Genomic DNA, 19,913 nt, shown 5'->3' on the forward strand with positions numbered 1-19,913 from the left:
GCTGTGGGGTGGTGACAGCCCTTGGGACCCGTCAGCTGAGGGATTGGGACAGACCCCCAAGTCCTCTCAGCCACTGAGCAGTGACAGCCCGCAGCGACCCTCTGGCCATGGGGAGGTGACAGTCCCCCGGGCTTCATGGTCATCGGATGGTGACAGCCCCCAGGCCCCCTCAGCTGTGGGGCAGTGACAGACCCCCCAGGGCCCCTTCAGCCACGAGGGGGATGACAGACCCCAGGGCCCCCTCAGCCACGAGGGGGGGTGACAGACACCCCAGGGCCCCCTCAGCCACGAGGGGGGTGACAGACACCCCAGGGCCCCCTCAGCCACGAGGGGGGTGACAGGCCCCGGGGCCCCTCAGCCATGAGGGGGTGCCAGCCCCCTGGGTCCCCTCAGCCGTGGGGCAGCGACAGCCCCCGGGCCCCCTCACCGGCGGGGCGGTGACAGTCCCCGGTGGCGGCGGGGCGGCGCCAGGCCCGGCGGGAGCGGAGCCGCTCCCCGGTCCCTGCCGCCCGCCGCGGGCCCCGCTCGCTCCTGCGCCTTTAACGCGGCGGCTCCCGCCGCCTCCCAGCTCGGGGCCCGGCGGCGCAGCGAAGATGGCGGAGTCCGGCGGGGCCGAATTCACCGCGGAGCGGCCGAGCAGGTGAGCGGGGCCCGGGCGCGGCCTAGGCCGGGGGTTCGCGGGCGGGCGGCGGGGCGGAGCGCGGGGGCCCGGCCCGGCTGGGCCGCGGTGGCGGGCGGGGGCCGGCTGGGCCCGGTGGCGGCCGCGGCGCCTCCTCGCCTTCCTCCAGCGCCGGCAAGCGCCCCTCTGTTCAGTTATTTTCCCTTTACGTTCGGTGTTGCGGCTGCCCGGGGGTCCCGGCGAGGCGGGAGGCCGGCCCGGGGTGCTGAGGGGGTGCGCTGAGCAGGGCCCGGCGGCTGAGCGCCCTCTGAAAGGTAACGCCGGTAATTAGTAACCAGGCTTTCCCAGGTGGAGCTGATGAGGAGGAAAGCTGAGGTTTGAGGGAAGCTCTACGGAGAATATTGTGAAGCACACCCCGACCCCGCTTGGGCAGGCTGCGGCGCCAGCGGCTGGGGGGGTTTGTGGACACCCCTTTTGGGGTTACAGGGGCGCCCCAAGGTTTTGGTGTTTCAGGCCCATTCCATCGCACCCCCCAGCCCCAGCCTCCTCCCTGGGTCACTGGTGGTGGTCCCGGGGTGTGACTCGGCCTTCCAGGGCAGCGCGGGGTCGGAGGTACCTGGAGGGGTCTTGTGGCGGCGGGCGGCTGTAGGGGTGCCGCTTCGGGGGGGTTCTCCATTCCCAGGGCTTCCCTGTCTTTCCTCATCCAAAAGTTGCCCTGTTGGACACTTCAGAAAGTTGTGTTGTCTGTCTCTCGGGTGTCATTGCTGTCAACCTGTGACTTGGCTTCAAAGCATCGTTTGTCCTCATCGTAACTCTGCGTTCGCTCCTGAAATAACCACCCTGTATGTCGGAGAGGGAGAGCTCTCGCTGTCATTGTTCAGCACTGGCGAAGCCTGTCTGAATTCTCACCTTATATACTGTGGTGTTAAACCACGGCGTGTGTATATATATATATATATATACTTTTTTAATTATTATTTTCCTCTAATGACCCCTTGTGTAAACTCTGTGCTGTGTTCCCTGGGGCATTTCATTTTATCTCTCTGCACCTCTTTTTTCTTCCCTCTCAGAACAGGAACGGCAGCGCTTCTTTCACACGGGTGTCAGGAGGGCTGCTCGCTTGCCGCTCCAGAGTTTCTTGGTTCTGGGTGTGTAGCAGTGAGAAATGGAAGTAATTTGTTTCAGGGCTGTGATAAATCACCCAGGCTGAAGCTGCAGCCGTTTTGTTCCCTGAGCTGTAGCTCCGTCATGCTCCCTATCGCTGCATGTTTATTTTCTTTGTAAATTTTAAAGTAAAGCCCCTTGAAGTTTGGATACTGTTTCTTGTTGGTCGTTAGTCTTCTGTTTTAAAGGATGTGTTTATTGGAATATCCAAGGGGAAAACCTGATGGGGAGCATTGGACGTGCCACATAGTCTCTCTAGAGCAAGAAGAATTAGAAGGGCATTCCCTATCAACACTGGTTCCTTGTTAGGTGCTTCCACTTCTGACTTCTTTGCATTTACTGAGTATTTACTCTCTAAGGCAAAAGGACAAAGTCCTCTCTTGCTGTTACACGCATGCCATTTCGGTGGTGCACTGTTACTCAAACAGCACGGACAGAATTTCCATCTTTGGAATTGCTACTGCATGGCTGATGCTTGTTACCCGTAAGTATGCTGGCTTCCCCAAAGCAAGAAAATTAACTTGTCTGCTGGGGATCCTGTGCTTTCATTCGATAAGGAACCTGCTATGCAAGATGGGATGGACAAAAGGCTTTTGACACACTGATGGCATGAGATAAGGCTGTTGCTGTGTGTTGAAAAGCAAATGGCCCAAATCTTCCATTTTGAAACAAACTTGCCTGCCTTTTGTTTGTTTCCCTTCCTCTTTCTTCCTCAATGGATAGAATTTCATGAGTTACAAATGGGTTTCATATTTTACTCAGCCCTCCGTATCATGCTGAGGCTCACTCTGTAATACTGTGCTGCTCCTGAATATATGCTTTTTGATTAGTGAACAAGCAAATACAGAGGAAATGGTGAAATCCATTGGTACCCTTGGTAAGAGAAGCGCCCTGTGCTTTAGACTTTTTAGTGAGGTGTGTGAACTCTGCTGCAGTGGTGGTGAGGCAGGATTGTACAAAGCAGGGTGACGAAGATCTAGGAAAATCATCTCAGATGATAGAGAGGATGTTATCGTGCAGACCTTTAAGCAGGAATAAAGGTGTCCAGACGAGTTGTTGAGGAGAGCTGCGTGTCTCTCAAATTGGGAATAATCTGTCGAAGCAAGGAAGGCAGCCAGGTTGTAGAAACACTTTTCAAAAACCTCCCCAGTATTGTTACACACTGGCGTGTTTGCTGAAAGCGGTCCCACCTGTCAAAACCAGAATGAATGGTCAAGGGAGACCTGCAGGTCTTCCTTATCTCAAAGTACATATGTCTGTGTTCACATCAAGAGAAAGTCGACCTGAACTCCCCTAACCTTATTGCTTCTGAAGAAAACGGTGGGAGAGAGAGAAAACTTGCAGGAGGATGGAGTAAAACCACGTTGGGGGAAGATAATGATAAGGGCTGTGACTCTGCCTTGCCTTTGTGTTTCTGTAATCTTACATAGCTTCAGCCTTTTAGATTCACCCCCCACTCCTTTTGAAACTGTTTGAAGTTTAGTTTTGTGTGGTTTCTATGCTCTATACACTGCCACATGGCAATTTGAAAACAGATTTAGTTGTTAGATCTGGTAGACGTGGTGTAAATGTTTACACTCTAATTGAATCACTGTAAAAATAACTGCTGCTTTCTTTTTCAACGTTGGGAGACTTATGAGCTGGAGGCTTTATTTAGAGCAAAAGTAAACTTAAGTGATTCTTTAAAGGTTCCTGTCTTACCTCCAAGCGTTGTGTAGCATTAAGTGCTTTGTAAGGAAAAGCCTTGCATCAAGGGACAGTGGCTAAGGCGTCTTTTCCAATTTGGCATTTACATGGAAGATAAATGCTGAACTTGCACAGAAGTCAGTGACCTTTTAGAGAAGCCGTTGTTGCACTTCTGGTGGTCTTGGGTTATTCTGTTCAGGTGATCCAGTGAGGGTGGCACGAAGCCTGTGCAGAACTGAACTGCCCAAGGAGCCGGGAAACATAATGATGTTTAGGATGGGCGCAAGCCTGTCAGGAGGTAAGTGCAGAGGATTTAGGTAATGAGGGAAACAGGCTACAAACAGCTGCGTCAGTAAGAGGATTTGATCCTGGAACTGAATTGGAATTGGTGTTACGATGCCAGGTGCTGAGACAGCTGCTCGCATCTGCGAGAAAAGATGTTTTCTTTAGTTTGCATTAAAGGGATGGTGGGTTTTTCTTCTGTTGTCTGCTGTTTCATCATTTTACGTTGCTTTTGCTTGAGATCCCTAGCAGCTCTGAGGCAATAATCTGGAGGGTGGAGGTGCAGGGAGAGGAAAGGTGTGCTGTTGCTCACTGCACGCTGTAGTACCTACTCTGCATTTAACTAGTCCTGTCGTTTTTATTGCAACACTGCCCAGACGATGCAATCGAGTGCCGCAGAAACAGGCTGAGACAAACAAGTACCTCGTAGTCCGATTTTGAAGTTTTTTGAAGTTTCTTCCGAGTGTGGAGCAAAGAGCCCGGTATGGTTGTGTGGGAGAAGGTAGCAGAGTGATTTGCTTGGTGGGGGGAACTTTCTGCCCTGCTGGGAACTGCTAGTGGAGCTGAAATGGGCTGTCCTCAGCGGGAACAGGACCCAGGTGTTGCTGACCTGTGACGAGCCAGGAAGCTGAGACTTTTTTGGACGAAAAGCGGCGGTAGCTGTGCCACGAATCAGCTTTGCTCTGTTTCCAAAGGTGAAAACATGATGGTGGAGCGGGGTGGTATCTAGAAGGCCAGCAGCAAACAAGTGCTTGGGGCTGGGCTGAGTGTTCCTTTTGGGGTGGCCTTGGTGGCTCTGCCGTGCTTCCCCACACCACTAGGTGCCTCTCGGCCTTTGCACAGCAGCTCTGCCACGGGTGCTGCTGGGAGGTGCGCAGGGATGGCGGCAGAAAACACCCACCACCGCTTCTGCCTGCTAGAACGACTCTGGTGGTGTGTTGTAAAAGGAGGATTCTGCTTTTTGCCTGTGTTTTGTTTTGGTTTGGTTTTTTCTTCTTTTTCTGGATACAACTTCGCTGTAGTTTTCCTTTTTCCAGAGCCGGGGGTTGGCAGGGTTTGACTGTAAGGGCAATGTGGTGGGGGGAACATGGAACTGTTTAACGCAGCGCTGTCAGCAGGAGTATCGAGTGTATAAAGAGCCTGTACTTAGCCATGTACTGTGGATACACAGGCTAATTTTACGTGGTGTAAAATCCACCATCCGTCTGGGGGTCCTTGTGTGGCTGGCTGAGCTCGGGAGCAAGAGAGCAGCTGACTTTTTCATTGCTGTGATACTGCCTGTGGCTGTCAGAGTAATTTATATGCTTAGAGTGATTTTTATATTTGCTCAGTTTGTTCCTGGCTCAGTGGGATTAGGCTTGGGGCTGACAAGAATATAATAAGGATAAAGTTTGGGGTGGTGAAGTAGTATCTTCCCGTTCTTGGTTATTGTAAAAATACAGGTTGAGGTGGTGGAAAGGCAGGGTGGTGTTAGTGCTGGGTGATGTGTGTCGCCGTCGCCTGCTCCATCCTCTCTGCTGCTGGAGGAGGTTTGGGGCAGGACTGAGGGTGCCCCAGGAAAATCCCTGTACAGGACAAGGTCCCCTGCAGTAGCTCTGTATATGGGCAGAGAGAAGAGAAATGGCAGATCCTGGTAAATAAATGATCTTCTCAGCCTGACACTTTGTTTCCCTCCAATATCTTGATGCTACCAGTGTGCAAATTTGGACTCACGGGTCCCTTACCTGAGAGCTGCATTGGCTGCTTAGGGTGCTGAACAGAGAGGACCATGCTACTTTTCCCATTTGTCCTTGCACCAGCATAAAGATGACGCTGGCTCTGTGACAGAAGCGTTTTTAAGAATCTCGTTCTTTTTATTTTTTATTGTTGGTGTGTGTCCATTCCCGCCCCCCCCAGTTTGTCCTGGGTACGGCGTGTACTGACCAGTCCCTTACGTTGATACTCCATGAGGTTGCACAGAGTTTAATGTGTTCAGGTATTTCACCCTCCACTTTTTTGTTGCTCCAGTGCTCCATTTTACCAGGCCAGCCAGCTTCTGACAGCCATCCAGTTTTATTAGTGCTTTTAGCAGAAACCAAAATCCCACCTCCTCTGGCTTCCGAACAACCTACTGATTGAAGCCTGGGAGCAGCATGTATTTGTGTGTGTGTCCGTGTCCGCTGGGCCCTGTGTGAGTCCAGCTCAGGAAAAAAAGAAAAACACGGATTTGGAAATGTGTCTAGGACTTCTCAGGGGACAAAAAAATAATAATAAAAAAAAAAGCCTCTTGCTTCAACTTGCTGCCTTACCTTTGGGTTATAGGTTTTCCTTGGTTCCAACCTGGGAGAAGTGGGATGCAGATAAGCAAATAAGATCAGTAGGACCTCATTCAGAAAGCACTTAAAAATGAAACATGAAGGTACCTCTTGCCACCTGTGAAATGTCTTTAGCTGCTGGTTTCACTAAATGCAAGGCTGAATCAGGCGTGGGTTGTCCAGCAGTGGAGAGCGTGGGAGCCCAGCAGTGCCTGGTCCCAACCCAGCATCGGGCAGTCCATTTCTTGAGCCCTCAGTTCCCTCTTTGTGAGCATGACAAGCCTGTTGGGTCGCTGTAACACAAATTAAAAAAAGAGCTTGGTTTGTTGGGCTTTGTTCTTTTTTTTTAAGTAATGAATGTTACTTGTTCTCCCTTTATCAAATGTTAACTTTCCTTTTGTTTTGGGACTCAAAGTGTAAAAGACAAAAGGCGAGACTTTTCAAACTTTACGATTCAACTTCAGGCATTTTACAGAAGACCATTTTTTTCACCTTCTCTAACTCAGACCCATTTATAATATCTTATTTGAGCAGTCCAGATCGCTAGTCACTTTTAAATAGAGATATTAGTCTCAGGCTTTCTACTTGTATTTATTGCCTTTGATAAAAGAGGGGGTGTCAGGAGAGGAAAATGCGTGGAGGCCGAGGAGAGAAATAAGAAATTAAGGGAAGGAGGTGGAAAGGGGAACAAAGAAATCGATTAAATGATTTTGCTTGTATATCTTTCCGAAGGATGATTATGTTTCTCTGCAAAACATCCCCTTCATTCCCTGTGTTAATATTTAATTAGTTGCTGATCATTAAGTGCTTATTGTTGTTGCTAATTTGGACAGGGAAACCATGGTAAATGTTGTTTCTGATGGGGTGCTGGTGACGGTCTTGCTTGCTGCTGGGAATGTAAGTAGGTTAACAGGGCAGGTATTTTTAAGTCTCATTGCCTGGGAGCATCTCATCTTTCTTGCACCCAAACTTCAAGGAAACCTCTTGATGTCTTTTTGTAAGGGGGTGCAAAGGCCACGGGAGCGTTGTCCGAAAGTCCCAACAAGAGCCCATGAGACAGCAAATCTACAGGAAAGGGTTTAGCCTTTTTTGCCCTAATGTAACATTTGTTAGTGTGAGGTGCTGAAAACTTATTTTCATCATTTGGGCATGTGATATAAAGCCTCAGGATCTGAAATATTACAGTAACCATGGCTACCAGTGACTTATCTGAGGGAGTTTGACTTTTGTTTTGATTTTAAGTGTCTTAATTGTAGTTTAAAAATCAGAATCTGAATGTGTTTTTTACTTAGGCATGAAACTAAAGGCATTAAATGATTTGCATTATTAAAATATCTATAATGCTGCCTTTCAAAGGTTCTCAAAGAAGGTCCTTAATATTCATACCCTATGTTCTAAATAAAGTTACTCTTCAGCTGTATGTTAGTTCTGCTGCTCTTGCCATAAAAAATTTCTTGCAGGCTTGAGTGCTCCGGAGGTGCCTCGCTGGCTATTTTGCAATCCCAAGTCCTTTGTTTATCCACAGAAAAGCTGTGGCACTCCGTACTTGATGCATGCGAACACACACACATGCTGCTGCTTTTCCTCCCTCCTTTTTTGTACCCCAGCCATGCCCCGCGGGGTCCTACCTTTAGAGCTTGTGTTTACTGTAGAGGCTGGCTGTTGGAAGTTTGCCCTGCTTAGAAATCTTGCCAACCTCCTTGAGTTTCTCCTGTATGAAAAATTACCGAGCACCACCTGCCCAGAGAGTGGGAAAATGTGGGTGGATATTAGCAAGGATGCTGAACTGGGATGGAGAGCCAGCCTGGCTAGCACTGAACTACCCCTCCTTCCAAAGAGGGCTGTGTTATAAAAGAAGACGACAGGCAGCTGTGTAGCAAGAGATTTTTCTTATTTAATTCAATCAGTGAAATGTTATAATCTGGCGTGGTATAATTCTCTCCATTTGTACTTGTGCAGTAGTTGCAAACATGCTGAAATACGAACTCATGCTTGGTAAGCCTTTAATTCCAGCTTTGATGTTTTTAATCATCAGTACAGATTTGGTAAAAATGATTCATTAGCTTGAAACGCATCTTGGATAACACGTGATGTTGTGGAGAATCAAGGAGGCAGAGCCAGGGGACGGTTGTTCTTTGGGGTGTTCTTTGTGCCCCATCTGAACTGTTCCTTGAAGTATGGCCCTTAAATGTCTCTCAGCCCATCAGTTTTAGAGGCCTCTTGGGTGTCCAGCCCTGCGATCAGATGCCTCCTCGCTGCATCTGTTTCTGGTCAAAGATCAAGCAGCCCTTGCTCAGAAACATGTCAGCTAAGGATGTGGTCAGCGTGCTTGGGGTGAGGATGAGCACATGGCCAAGCTCCTGCAATAGGTGCAGCAGCAGAAGCAGAATTTCTGGGCTTGTTTGCTTTCCCTGGCTGCCTGCTGGCTGGAACCACTCCCTTAACCCTTTGCTTTAACATTTTTGCAAGCCTGCGACATGTGTACGGTTTTGGGCTGATTTTCTCCAAGCTACGGTCACATACACCATGCTGAGCTTTATCCTGCGGAGACTGGAGAGGATTGAAAGCAATCTGGCTTCAGAGCAGTGGCTTGGAGACAAATCCTCAATCCCATTACTCGTTCCCTGGCAGTCCCTTTTTGAAAAGCGAGTACCGGTGATGTTAGCAGCCTTTGAGGCTGCTGCCCAGAATGGATTGCCCTTTGGAATCAGCGTGTCTCTTGAGTTCCAGCTGCCCCCACCATTCGTACGATGGGTGCAGTTCCATGAATATAAAGATGCCTTTCACCACTACGGTGATTTCCATATGGAAAGTGGGATTTCTGTTGCTGTGAAGTCACCTTTATACCAATATATTCATGTTACGATCATGTAAACACTTGCAGATCCCCTTGCAGATCACTGCGAAGCCTGTGGGATGTGCAGTGGAGGTGCTGCTTGACATGGGTTTTGTTTTACTTTTTTTTTTTTCAAAGGATAAATTTGATGGGGTGCAGCCAGACACGCTTGACCCCGCTCCAAGCCAGCACGCTCAGCCCCTGCCGAAGGTCGCTCCGGCCACAGAAGCCTCTGCAGACCCCTGTGGTGGGGGAAGTACTTCACACAGTGCCGTCCTTTTGAGGACAAAGACGAAAAACTGAGGAAAATACCAGAGGCTCTCCAGCCCTCCCTCCATCAGCAAGGGAAGGGGGGAAGGAGCAGAATAAACACTTTCTCACTGTTGTGTGATGAAAGGCTTTTATCTTGAAGGCATGTTCTGAACTGCTGAGGAGGGGATGCAACTCTCCCGAAGTTTGTCTGCAAGGCTGTTTCTTCTGTAACAGATTGTTAAGCAACAAGTACAGGGCATATTCAGATCTCAAGATAGGGACAGCTTCACAAAGGCACTTTCAGATGTTCAAGGCTTCCTTTTGTGCTTTATTTTTTTTTCTTTTTTTTTTTTTTTTTAGTCTTGACATCCAGCTGCTGCCTCTCTTCTTCCTCTATTCCTAATGCAGTGCAAGGAGAGGAAAGCAAGGCCGTGTGATGTGATGCACGCCACTGCACCCTGTGCCACAGCACCCTGGTTTGAGCCAAGCCTGCTTTTATTACAAATCCTTTTTTATTAAATGCGGTGCAAACAGTGTTTGTTGTTGTTTGCTTACCTCTCCTCCTCCCGCTTTGTTTTTTTGTAAAACCTCTTGATTTCTCATGCTTTGTGTGGATTTTATTATGCTTCCAGCTTGTATGTTCTAAAAATTCTTTGCTTCCAGACTGAAAAAAACGGGACATTATTAATGCTTCTCTTAGTATTTAGTTTTGTTTTGTTTTGTCGGCCCCCCCCAGCCTTTGGAGGATTGTGTAATCATTGGATCCTTTTATTCTATACCTGTAAATAGACAAAGGAACTAGTACAGGGAGTTTTTCTGAGGTGGCTGTTCACAATTGCCTATTGAAATGAATTGCACATGCAAACACGTTTATTCCAGCACAGAAATATCTACCCGCCCAGATTCAGTCGTCCATCTACTTTAAACTTACACTCTGGTTATTAACAATGACTGTAAAAGTTAATTGAGAAAAAGGAAAAAAAGAGGAATATTTGTTCGGGTAAAGGTTGTTTGAAGAGGGACCCGCACTGGAAGGGTTGTGGATAGAGTGAAAGTGATTCTATATGGGTAAGCCCTTAGGCTGGAAAAAGGAATATTTTAAAATTGGTATGAAAAAAATGCTGAAGGAAATTCCCATGAGAAGAATCCTGCAGGAGATCGCATCTAAATGAAGTTACGGTAAATCTAGGAGTTGCCATCTCCCAGATGAGCTGCCAGAGCTGTCTGTGTGTGTATGTTACCTGTCCAGTGTGAAGCAAAATGGGTTTGCTTGGTGAGTGATACTGTGTTCAGAGGCAAGATCCATTTCCTTGCTTATGCTCAGTGTTTCCTCCTTTCGAGTCCAGCAAATCCAAGCCATTGTTCCAGAGAGGAGAGTAAAATGAGTTTGACATGATGAATATTCATGCACTCCTTCCCTCCAATCTCCTTCCTTTTTCGCCATGGGAAGAGCTGGAGCAGAGAGACGTTTCTTGGCTCGCGGAGTAATGGATAAAGGTCTTGTCATCAACTGACTTTTTGCTAATCCTTTTTATTATAGGAAGGATGTTGGAGTTTGGACTCCACTCTCTGAACTAAGATTTTTTAGTATGCTTTGACTTTAAGGTAGAAATTTCAGATCTCTGCTACAAGAAGCACAGCTGACTGGTATCAGTCATCCCAGTAGGAACTTGTATGAATATTGAGGCATGTTCCCAGGGCTGAGGAGTTTTGAAACGGATTGCAAAGATTTGATATCTGCATCCTGCAGCATCCCAAAGAGCTCTAAAGCTACTCACATAAAGCGGCTGCCCTCTCAGTGCTCTGATGAACATCGCAGATTTCCCTTAACTCGCCTCTTCTGTAAAGCTTGCAGGAAATTGCAGTCCGATAAGTTAGGCAAGTAGCAGGTCCTGTCCATTGTTCCTTATTGTTTGAGGATTGTTTACATCCCCTTTTTTGTTATCCCATCTCCCTGACTCTTCTCTGACCTTGCCTACTTTTTTCACCCATTGTGTGTGGCTCTTGTTGTTTAGGTAGTAAACTCTTAGGGACAGTTGTTAGCAAATGATGGGATTATGCAGCCCCTAGCACATGGGTAGCTAGTCTCTGTACTGCTTTTTTTTTGGCTGTGTTCATATATTCTACCTAAATAATAATACTACTCTTTAAGTACAGTACTAAGTGCACTCTCCCACTGTGGCCTTGGGAGCAAGTAATGCAGCTTTCCAGATTCGGTATGATCTGCTTGGGATTTTTTAAATGTTACGCTTCCATAAAATATTTTTAAAATACAAAGACCAAATAGCAGGATGCTTCTGAAAATATAAACCCCATCCTGAAGAGTGGTCCTTATGTGTGTTTTCTTCCCAGAAGGACCCAGATCTTGATCCTGAAAAGTAGTTCAGAATTGGATTAAATTTGCAAAGGAATTTAGGATTTCATGCTTCTGATGGTGTGAGCGGTCCCTGTTTGGTGGACAGGGTGTGCTGATCCGCTGTCGCCTTGCTCAGGAAACCTGCAGCATAATTGCAGTTATTTTCAGAGGAGCACAGAGCATCTAATAGTCTTTTCCACTTGTGCAGAGATAACTGCTGATGTTCACCTCCAAATGCAGCGTTCTCGCTGACAAGTGCATCTGAGGCCAAGTGAATCTAAGAATGATGCTCTCTGCGCTGGGGAACATGTGTGAGAGGCATTGGGAAAACCAAGGAAATATTTACACTGGGAGGGGACTGTTTACAGTGTAGTTCAAACAGCTGACGTTATTTAGAGCAGCTAGTGCTATGTAATATTTTGCTGTTGCTCTTCTCATGAGGGTCAGGCATAAGGAAAGGATCAAATAGGGCTAGCAGGGCTGTCCCTGGACGGTGCAGAGTATCTAACAGCTGCAGGCAGAATAGGTGGTGAGAAGAATAAGCAACTGTGATCCAGTCTCGTGGTTGAAGTCAAGGTCAGGGTGGACTCTGGGGTAGTTGTAGTGTGGGGACACCGATGTTCGTTGGAGGCTTTGGCCCCGCTAGCTGATGTTTGGAGGGTCTCTGAAGCCCACGTGTGCTGTGGCGTGACGGGTTGTCAGTAATGCGAGAGTATAATTTAAAAATTTGGAAGTCTCTCTTGTACTGGGAGAAGGGAATACGAGGTACTGATGTCATGATGTTCTGTGTGGCGATTGAGCTGGGAATTTGCGTTCAAACTGCTTCATGTTACAGTGTCTTCCCCAGCATGCTTTGTAGGTATACCACATATTGTTTTAATTTAAAACCAGCCTGTCTCTCTTGTTCTGTTTTTAGCATGGCTGACAAGAACAGCACCCTGAAATGCACGTTCTCTGCTCCTGGCCACAGCACCACTCTACTGCAGGGACTGGCCTCGCTCCGAGCTCAGGCTCAGCTGCTTGATGTCATCCTCACTATAAATAATGAAGTGTTTCAGGTTCATAAAGTTGTCTTGGCTGCCTGCAGTGACTATTTCAGGTGAGAATCTGACAGGGAAGCAGGCATTTTTACCTTTCCCATTGATTTTCTGTTTCCCCATCCTCCCCTACCCCAGCCTTCCCACCACTCCCTGAAATCACACCCATGCACAGCCCCTTGGAGGTACGGTTTGCCCCACTGATGTCGGTGGGGTTACCTGCAGGCACGTAGAGGCTCAGAGTCTGTCCCTCTACACGCAGATGAAGTTTGTTCGACTACAGCAGCTGGGCCAAGACCCAAGTTCAAGCTCAGGTCTTGAACCCACCTTGGCGGCCTCAGTAGGTGCTCTGCCTGTTGAAGGAAACAGGCTTTTGCCCTGGAGCTATTTGAGCTGATTGCGAAGTGGCAGCAGGGCTCTGAAATGAGTCATCCCATTGAAGGATGGTGCCCATTGTAAATACACTCCTGTTATCTTTAAATACTACTGATCTGTCTCCAGTGCTCACGGTTCTCAGCCTGAGGAGTATGAAGCGGTTTGTGTGTGTGTTCCCCAGGCTTCTGGTAGGTAGGGGAGAATTGTCCCGTCTTGTGTGGGTAGAAAAGTGAAGCACGGGGATGAGATTTCCCAGTAAATTAATGCAGAGTGAGCCATTTGCAGAGCAGGAAATTCAGTTGTAAGCGAAAATATGTATTCATCCACCTTGCCTCTGTCAAACTCTTTTGTAATGGTTCTCTGGCTTGGAATGACTTTTGAGTTAGGGATTTTTTTCTGGTGGTGCCAGCAGCAGTGTCAAGTGAGGCCCATGCTGGAGGCAGTGGGTATAGGGAAGGTTCGAAATAACAGAGAACTTGACCTGGGTGTTGTTCTGGACCGCAGGTCGTAGCAAGTCAGGGTGAAGGGCTCTTCAGCAGGGTTTGCGATCCCTTGATGTGTAGGTTCCTTACCAGAGCAGACTGGTTTGCTGAGCAGGTAACCAGTGTCCCTTGGCATATCTCTTGTATCCCTTCACCCATTTCTTCAGCTGCTCTGGTGGCACCCGTCTTACCTACACATTTTCTAGGCTGTTCCCTTCTCTCTCCCTTTGGTAACATAAACCTTCCAAGCTTATCACTCTCCCTAACAGGCATGCAATTAATGATGGAGCTGATCTCCCACCAAATGCTAATAGCACTATTTGTATTCATAAATGCTGTATGCAGTGCCACTGCTAGTGTGTTTTCACTGTTGAAACATAATTGCTGAGTAGGTTTCTTGTTATAACTTCTGTGATGCTAAGGAAGGTTGTCCTGGGGAACAATGGCAGAATAATCTAGCTTTTGAAAATACTCTGGTTTTATGCAGAAGGGGGGAGGGAAGAGAGTGAAATTGAGGCATTTATATAATCAGCATTTTAGAACCATAACACTTTTTAAAGGAATTGCATTTTGTTTGATGATTTGTCTTCATCATGGCAACAATAATGCTTTTCTTTCCTTATGCATGTTCAGCTCTGTGTAGCTAATGCATGAGTACATGTACGTCTGCATATCCTCTGGGGCAGGGGATCAGGGCAGCATGCTGTTCTGTGACATGGGATATGCAAGGGGGTTTTAGCAGAATGCTCTCATCTGCTACATGGACAAATAATTGTGAACAGTATTGCTGGTCACTCGGTTACAGAAAGCTGATTTCCATATGCAGATACTTCCTTATTTAGGTCATTCAGGATTTCTTGGGTTTATGCTGGGCGGCAGCAGGTTTTCTAGCCTGGTTTGGACAGGAAACTTGGAATTCTTGTCTTTCGACACTGTTCCCAAGATATTCCTTTATTCCTGTGTTGATGCAGAAGAGCAGGGTCTGTTCAGCATATTTTTTTTTTTATTTCTCTCTGACTAACTTGCACCTTAAAGTCACTGCAGCTTCCTAAGGCAGCCCTACATGCCTTCACGATGAATTCACCTTTCTGATGGAAAAGAGTAGGTTATCGATGGTGGAAAAACCAACCCAAAATGTGCAGGCAGCTTCCAGCAGTTTGAAAGGTCTTTTGTATGGCGGGCTGTAGCCTTGCTGTGATGTGCGTACGGTGGCAGTGAATGGCGAAACTCCGTCTCGCAGTTTTTCCAGCAACCTGTTTTGACTTTGGCTTCCCCAGAACTGCTCTGCTACCGCTTGTTGAAGACTACACAGAGCACAAACCTTTGCCCCTGAGCTACCCATATATAACAAAAACTGCTGAAATTTAATGTAAATGTATAAAAAAACCCAAATGTGCAGTTATGTCCCCATCACGCCTACAGGCCTTGTAGCTGGGAAACACAGCACCGCTCTAGAAGAGTGGTTTACGAGATGTCTGCGCACAGTCCTTGGCGTGGTATGTGCTTCCTGTGGAATTTAGAAGCCTCCCAAGGAGGTGATCTAGGGCCTAATCTCTGCGTGGCCTGGTCAACTGGTGTGCTTGCAGCTGTGCTGTAACAAAATATTTTTTTTTTTAATTGCCTGTTAGCCCCCTGCCGTCGTACTGCAACATGACAGAGGTTTTCTAAAGTGGCTGCAACTCCTATTTTCTTAAGGCGTTGCGAATGAACCTTGGAGGGCAGGTTCTGTTGTGATTACCAAAGCTGTTCCTAAGATGTGTTGCATATGCAATATTGAAGCCATTTCATAGCTAGCCCGCGATATCACAGACCAACTGAAATCTGTGCCTAAAGGCAGAGCTGCAGGCAAGCTCAGAGGATTGATGGCCTCCTAAACACAGGTTTCTTCGGAGGTGTATTTTTTGTGCTCACAAATACTGCGTACTTTAGGGTATGGTTACCAATCTCTGCTGGTACAGGTCCTGTAGTATCCTTTGGTTGTTGAATATCATGGGTTTGTTGGTGTCCGGTGTACTACACTCCATGCTCTGGTAGCTCTGCTGACTTCTTGAAGCTTGTGGTCCTCTCTTACTTATGCTGCCAACGGGATTGAAAAATTTAACTTTCTGATAGCTCTGAATGTTACTTCTCAGTGCACTGTTTCTGCATGCTTTATGTAAGTAATTGCACGCTCAAATTTCTCGTGGCTTTTAGAGATTTAGCCTTGACTTATTCCCCCCCTTCCCCATCTTCCCTAAAAGAATCAGTATGTTTTAAAAAAATAAAATTCTGAAGTGATCTGTCATTTTACATGTATTTAAAAAGGGGGAAATTTTTTGTTTGTGTTCTTGACCTCCAGGGCAATGTTCACAGGTGGGATGAGAGAAGCCAGCCAAGATGTGATCGAACTGAAAGGTGTATCTGCAAAAGGACTGAAACACATAATAGACTTTGCATACAGTGCTGAAGTGACTCTTGATCTTGACTGTATCCAGGATGTGCTGGGAGCTGCTGTTTTCCTCCAGATGGTGCCTGTCGTGGAGCTCTGCGAAGAATTTCTGAAGTCTGCCATGAGCGTAGAAACATGTCTCAATATTGGACAGATGGCCACCACCTTTAGCCTCGCATCCTTGAAGGAATCAGTAGATGCATTCACTTTTAGGCATTTCCTCCAGATCTCTGAGGAAGAGGATTTCCTCCACCTGCCACTGGAGCGCCTCGTTTTCTTCTTGCAGAGCAATAAGCTGAAAAGCTGCAGTGAAATAGACCTCTTCCGTGCTGCCGTCCGCTGGCTGCAGTATGACCCAACCCGCCGCGCCAATGCCAGCCAGGTCCTCTGCCACATCCGCTTCCCACTGATGAAGTCCTCGGAGCTGGTGGACAGCGTCCAGACCTTGGACATCATGGTGGAAGACGTCTTGTGCCGGCAGTATTTGCTGGAGGCGTTCAATTACCAGATCCTGCCCTTTCGCCAGCACGAGATGCAATCCCCTCGGACCACCATCCGCTCAGACGTCCTGTCCCTCATCACCTTTGGTGGCACTCCCTACACCGACAACGACCGCACTGTGAGCTGCAAAGTCTACTACCTGCCGGACGCCAGCGTGCGCCAGTTTAAGGAGCTGACGGAAATGGAGGTGGGCAGCAGCCATTCTTGTGTGGCCGTGCTTGACAACTTTGTCTACGTCGTAGGAGGGCAGCACCTGCAGTACCGGAGCGGCGAGGGAGCTGTGGATATCTGCTACCGTTACGATCCGCACCTGAACCAGTGGCTGCGCATCCAGGCCATGCAGGAGAGCAGGATCCAGTTCCAGCTCAATGTCCTCCACGGCATGGTGTATGCCACGGGTGGGAGGAACCGGTCAGGGAGCTTGGCCTCCGTAGAGAAGTATTGCCCCAAAAATAACGAGTGGACTTACGTGTGCTCCCTGAAACGCAGGACGTGGGGGCACGCTGGAGCCACGGTAGGGGACAAATTGTACATATCAGGTGGGTATGGCATTTCAGTAGAAGACAAAAAAGCCCTGCACTGTTACGACCCTGCTGTGGATCAGTGGGAGTTTAAAACCCCGATGAATGAACCCAGAGTTCTGCATGCCATGGTCAGCGCAAATAATAGGATTTACGCTCTGGGAGGCCGCATGGACCACGTTGACCGTTGTTTCGATGTTTTGGCTGTGGAATATTATGTGCCTGAAACAGACCAATGGACAACGGTGAGCCCGATGCGTGCAGGTCAGTCAGAAGCTGGCTGTTGTTTACTAGAAAAAAAGATTTATATCGTAGGAGGGTACAATTGGCATCTGAACAATGTTACGAGCATTGTGCAGGTGTACAACACAGAAACGGATGAATGGGAAAGGGACCTACATTTTCCAGAATCTTTTGCTGGGATAGCATGTGCTCCTGTTATACTCCCGCAGGTAACCACCCAGAGATAACTATGCATGACGGCGTCGGCCTGTGAAGTCACCTCCTGTTGCATGTTATCAGGATGCTGTGGTGTTTCTTTGTTGTTTGCAAATGGTATTGTGCATTTTGTGGGTGAGGGAAGGAGAAAAATAGCTTGCGTTCCCTCCTCCATAAAGTCCCTCCTCCTCTTATGTAGTGTTCTGGCAAGCATGTTTCATCAGAAGCACTTGTCAGCTAGTTAGACTTCACAGATGTTACAGCTGGAAAAAGCCTTTCTCTTTTTTTATTTTTTCCTTTTTTTTTTATGGGGGGGTGCATTTTGCCAGTTTTTCATATTTTTAACAATGTTATACATTGCAAACATTGACAGCTCAGGAGTAACTTAAGTACTGTGGTTTGTTTAAAAGAGTTCAGGTGTGATTTTTATTAATAGCTCCGAAAATCATTGTATGTTGCTTTGTTGTTTTTTAGCAAACAAAGAAACCAAAAGCTATATAACATACTGACCTCCAGAAGCAATAAAGGGACAGTGGGAGCTAGAAGAGCTCAGGTGCTTGGATTATGAAAGCATATTCTTGCTTTTCAAAGGTGACTTTGTTTTTGCCTCTCCTCCTAAAAGGGGAATATTTATCCCTGCACACCTCTGGTCTCTGTTGGTTCTTCATTGCTTGTATTACGCTGCAATTCCAGATCCCTTCCTCACCACCCCCAGACAGCACCGTGATGCTCTAGTCCAGAAATTCTCCCTTAATCGGGGCATTCAGAGTTTGCAACACTAAAGCCATGCCGATAGCTTGATTACATATCAACAGGCATGATTTTTAAATATTTTTTTTAATAACTGCCAAAAATTTATTTGGCTTCACTGGCAATAAGAGGTCTGGAGCTGTTCGCCTGGGCTGCCCCACTAAAGCAGAGAGCCCCCCCCCCCAGTTTCTGGTTTGGGACCCCGTTGCCTTTGCCTACCCCATCGCTGCACCAATACGCATTCATCCGAACTCTTTTCGTATGAAAAGAGTAAAGGAGGTGGGTGCTACTTGCTCATAAGCTTGAAGGTTTTCTCCCTTGACTTGTAAATAAGACACTTGGCATCATAATACGATGGAAATCCAAGTGGAATGGGTTTTTTTTGTTGTTGTTGCCAGTGGGTGTTTTAAATTAAGAGATTCATTTTAAGATGACTCTGTCATTTTTGTAAAAATCTGTGTTTACTGCACAGAATACTGTTACTTCCTGAACTTTCCTTCCTTCCAAGCCATTTTTTCTAATTAATTTGACTGATTAATATATTGAAAGTTTCTCCTTCTATCAGGTATTCTGTTTCAAGGGCTTTGTTTTGTATCTGTGTAAGTTTGATTTTGATGTATGCAGTCTTCTTTTTAGAGAAACTGTTGCATTCTGCTGTTAAATAAATACTGTGCTGTAACCTTTAGAGACAATATGTAACGTCTGTTTTGCTAATGAATCATTGAGCAGGTCTGTGTAAAGCATGAACTCCATACCTCGGATTCACTGAAAGATATTTTTTCTGGAATAATGAAATTGAAGCACCTTTGGATATTATATGGTGAGAGCACATGCACTCTCAGTTAAGCTCTGCATTCTAAATTTTAGATAAAATGATGCATATTTTCATCTGTTCCTACCTATTTGCTGGTTTGCCAATAATAAATTAATGAAAAGTACTTGTTGTTGTATAGTATGCTAAAGTCAGTGGGCAAGCTCTATGTTCTAACTCTTAGGCAGTTAATTTACTCCATTCTCTGTTCATTTGGTCTGGCATAGAAGCCAGAAACACTGAAGAACAGTCTTGGCAGATAACAAGCAAATTTTGAAAGGATGAAATGTAACTCAATACAAGCTTCAAAGTTACAAAATAATGGATTTTCTTCTTTTAATGCTTCCATATGTTTATTGAAAGGGTCCTTTCTTAGGTTAGTAACAAATAGAAGGTTACTTCCTTTCCTATTTGCAGAATACCATTCATCCTCTGATGAGCGTGTCATTCCTTCATCATTGCCTTCCTGAAATACTTAAGTATTCTTCCCTATTTTATTTAAATTTTCTTACCAAAAGGATTTCTGTGGCAGCAGTTGATGCTTTGGCTGTTCTCTAATAACCTGAGTTTTTTTGAACACGCAGCCATAGTGCTCATAACCCACACCACATCAGATGGCGGGAGAACCCATGCAATGATCATAGTTGGCATCTCTTTGTAAGGAAGCGGTGCTTTATTTTTTCACTTCAAGCTTCTAAGGTACGTGTGTGTGTCGGGGGGTAAAGGGCAAAAAAGAAAAGAAAAAAAGCAAAAATGAAAAATGAAAAAGCGTGTTTTGTATTGCTTTTAAGGTCAACCTTGCAAAACCAGACTTCACCTCTGTATTCGTTCATACTGGAATGGTAGCTTTGCAGGTAGGAGGATACACAAAGCCGTTCTATAACTGTATTTAAAAACAGAACAACTGTTGCCTGCCATGCAGCGAACTAGCCTGGTACTCGCATTCCCATTCCCTGGTGCTGCGGAGTGGGAGCTGGGAAAGGCTTCCAGATTCTTTCGCTGAGGCTTGCGACAGAGCACTGCTGTGTACCACCTCTCTTTGTTACTGGAATGTTCTTTTTATAGCAATATAAATAACTAT

The 19,913-nt window shown here is 46.7% G+C and overlaps 1 protein-coding gene across 3 annotated transcripts; it reads left to right on the forward strand.

Annotated features, from left to right (window-relative positions):
* The first annotated feature begins 380 nt into the window (after positions 1 to 380).
* On the forward strand, positions 381 to 18,700 carry KLHL26 (kelch like family member 26). Of its 3 annotated transcripts, none has more exons than XM_056337336.1 (3): positions 382 to 640; positions 12,406 to 12,588; positions 15,722 to 18,700. In XM_056337336.1, the coding sequence occupies exons 1-3, from the start codon at positions 594 to 596 to the stop codon at positions 17,301 to 17,303; spliced, it is 1,812 nt and encodes a 603-aa protein (XP_056193311.1). In that variant the 5' UTR covers positions 382 to 593; the 3' UTR covers positions 17,304 to 18,700. The 3 variants fall into 3 exon arrangements, with proteins under 3 accessions (XP_056193313.1, XP_056193311.1, XP_056193312.1); XM_056337337.1 differs by lacking the exon at positions 382 to 640 and adding an exon at positions 1,657 to 2,267; XM_056337338.1 differs by lacking the exon at positions 12,406 to 12,588 and having other exon boundaries at positions 381 to 640.
* The last annotated feature ends 1,213 nt before the right edge of the window (positions 18,701 to 19,913 follow it).

This window comes from Falco biarmicus, chromosome 4 (genome assembly GCF_023638135.1).
Source record: "Falco biarmicus isolate bFalBia1 chromosome 4, bFalBia1.pri, whole genome shotgun sequence".
Classification (NCBI taxonomy): Eukaryota; Metazoa; Chordata; class Aves; order Falconiformes; family Falconidae; genus Falco; species Falco biarmicus.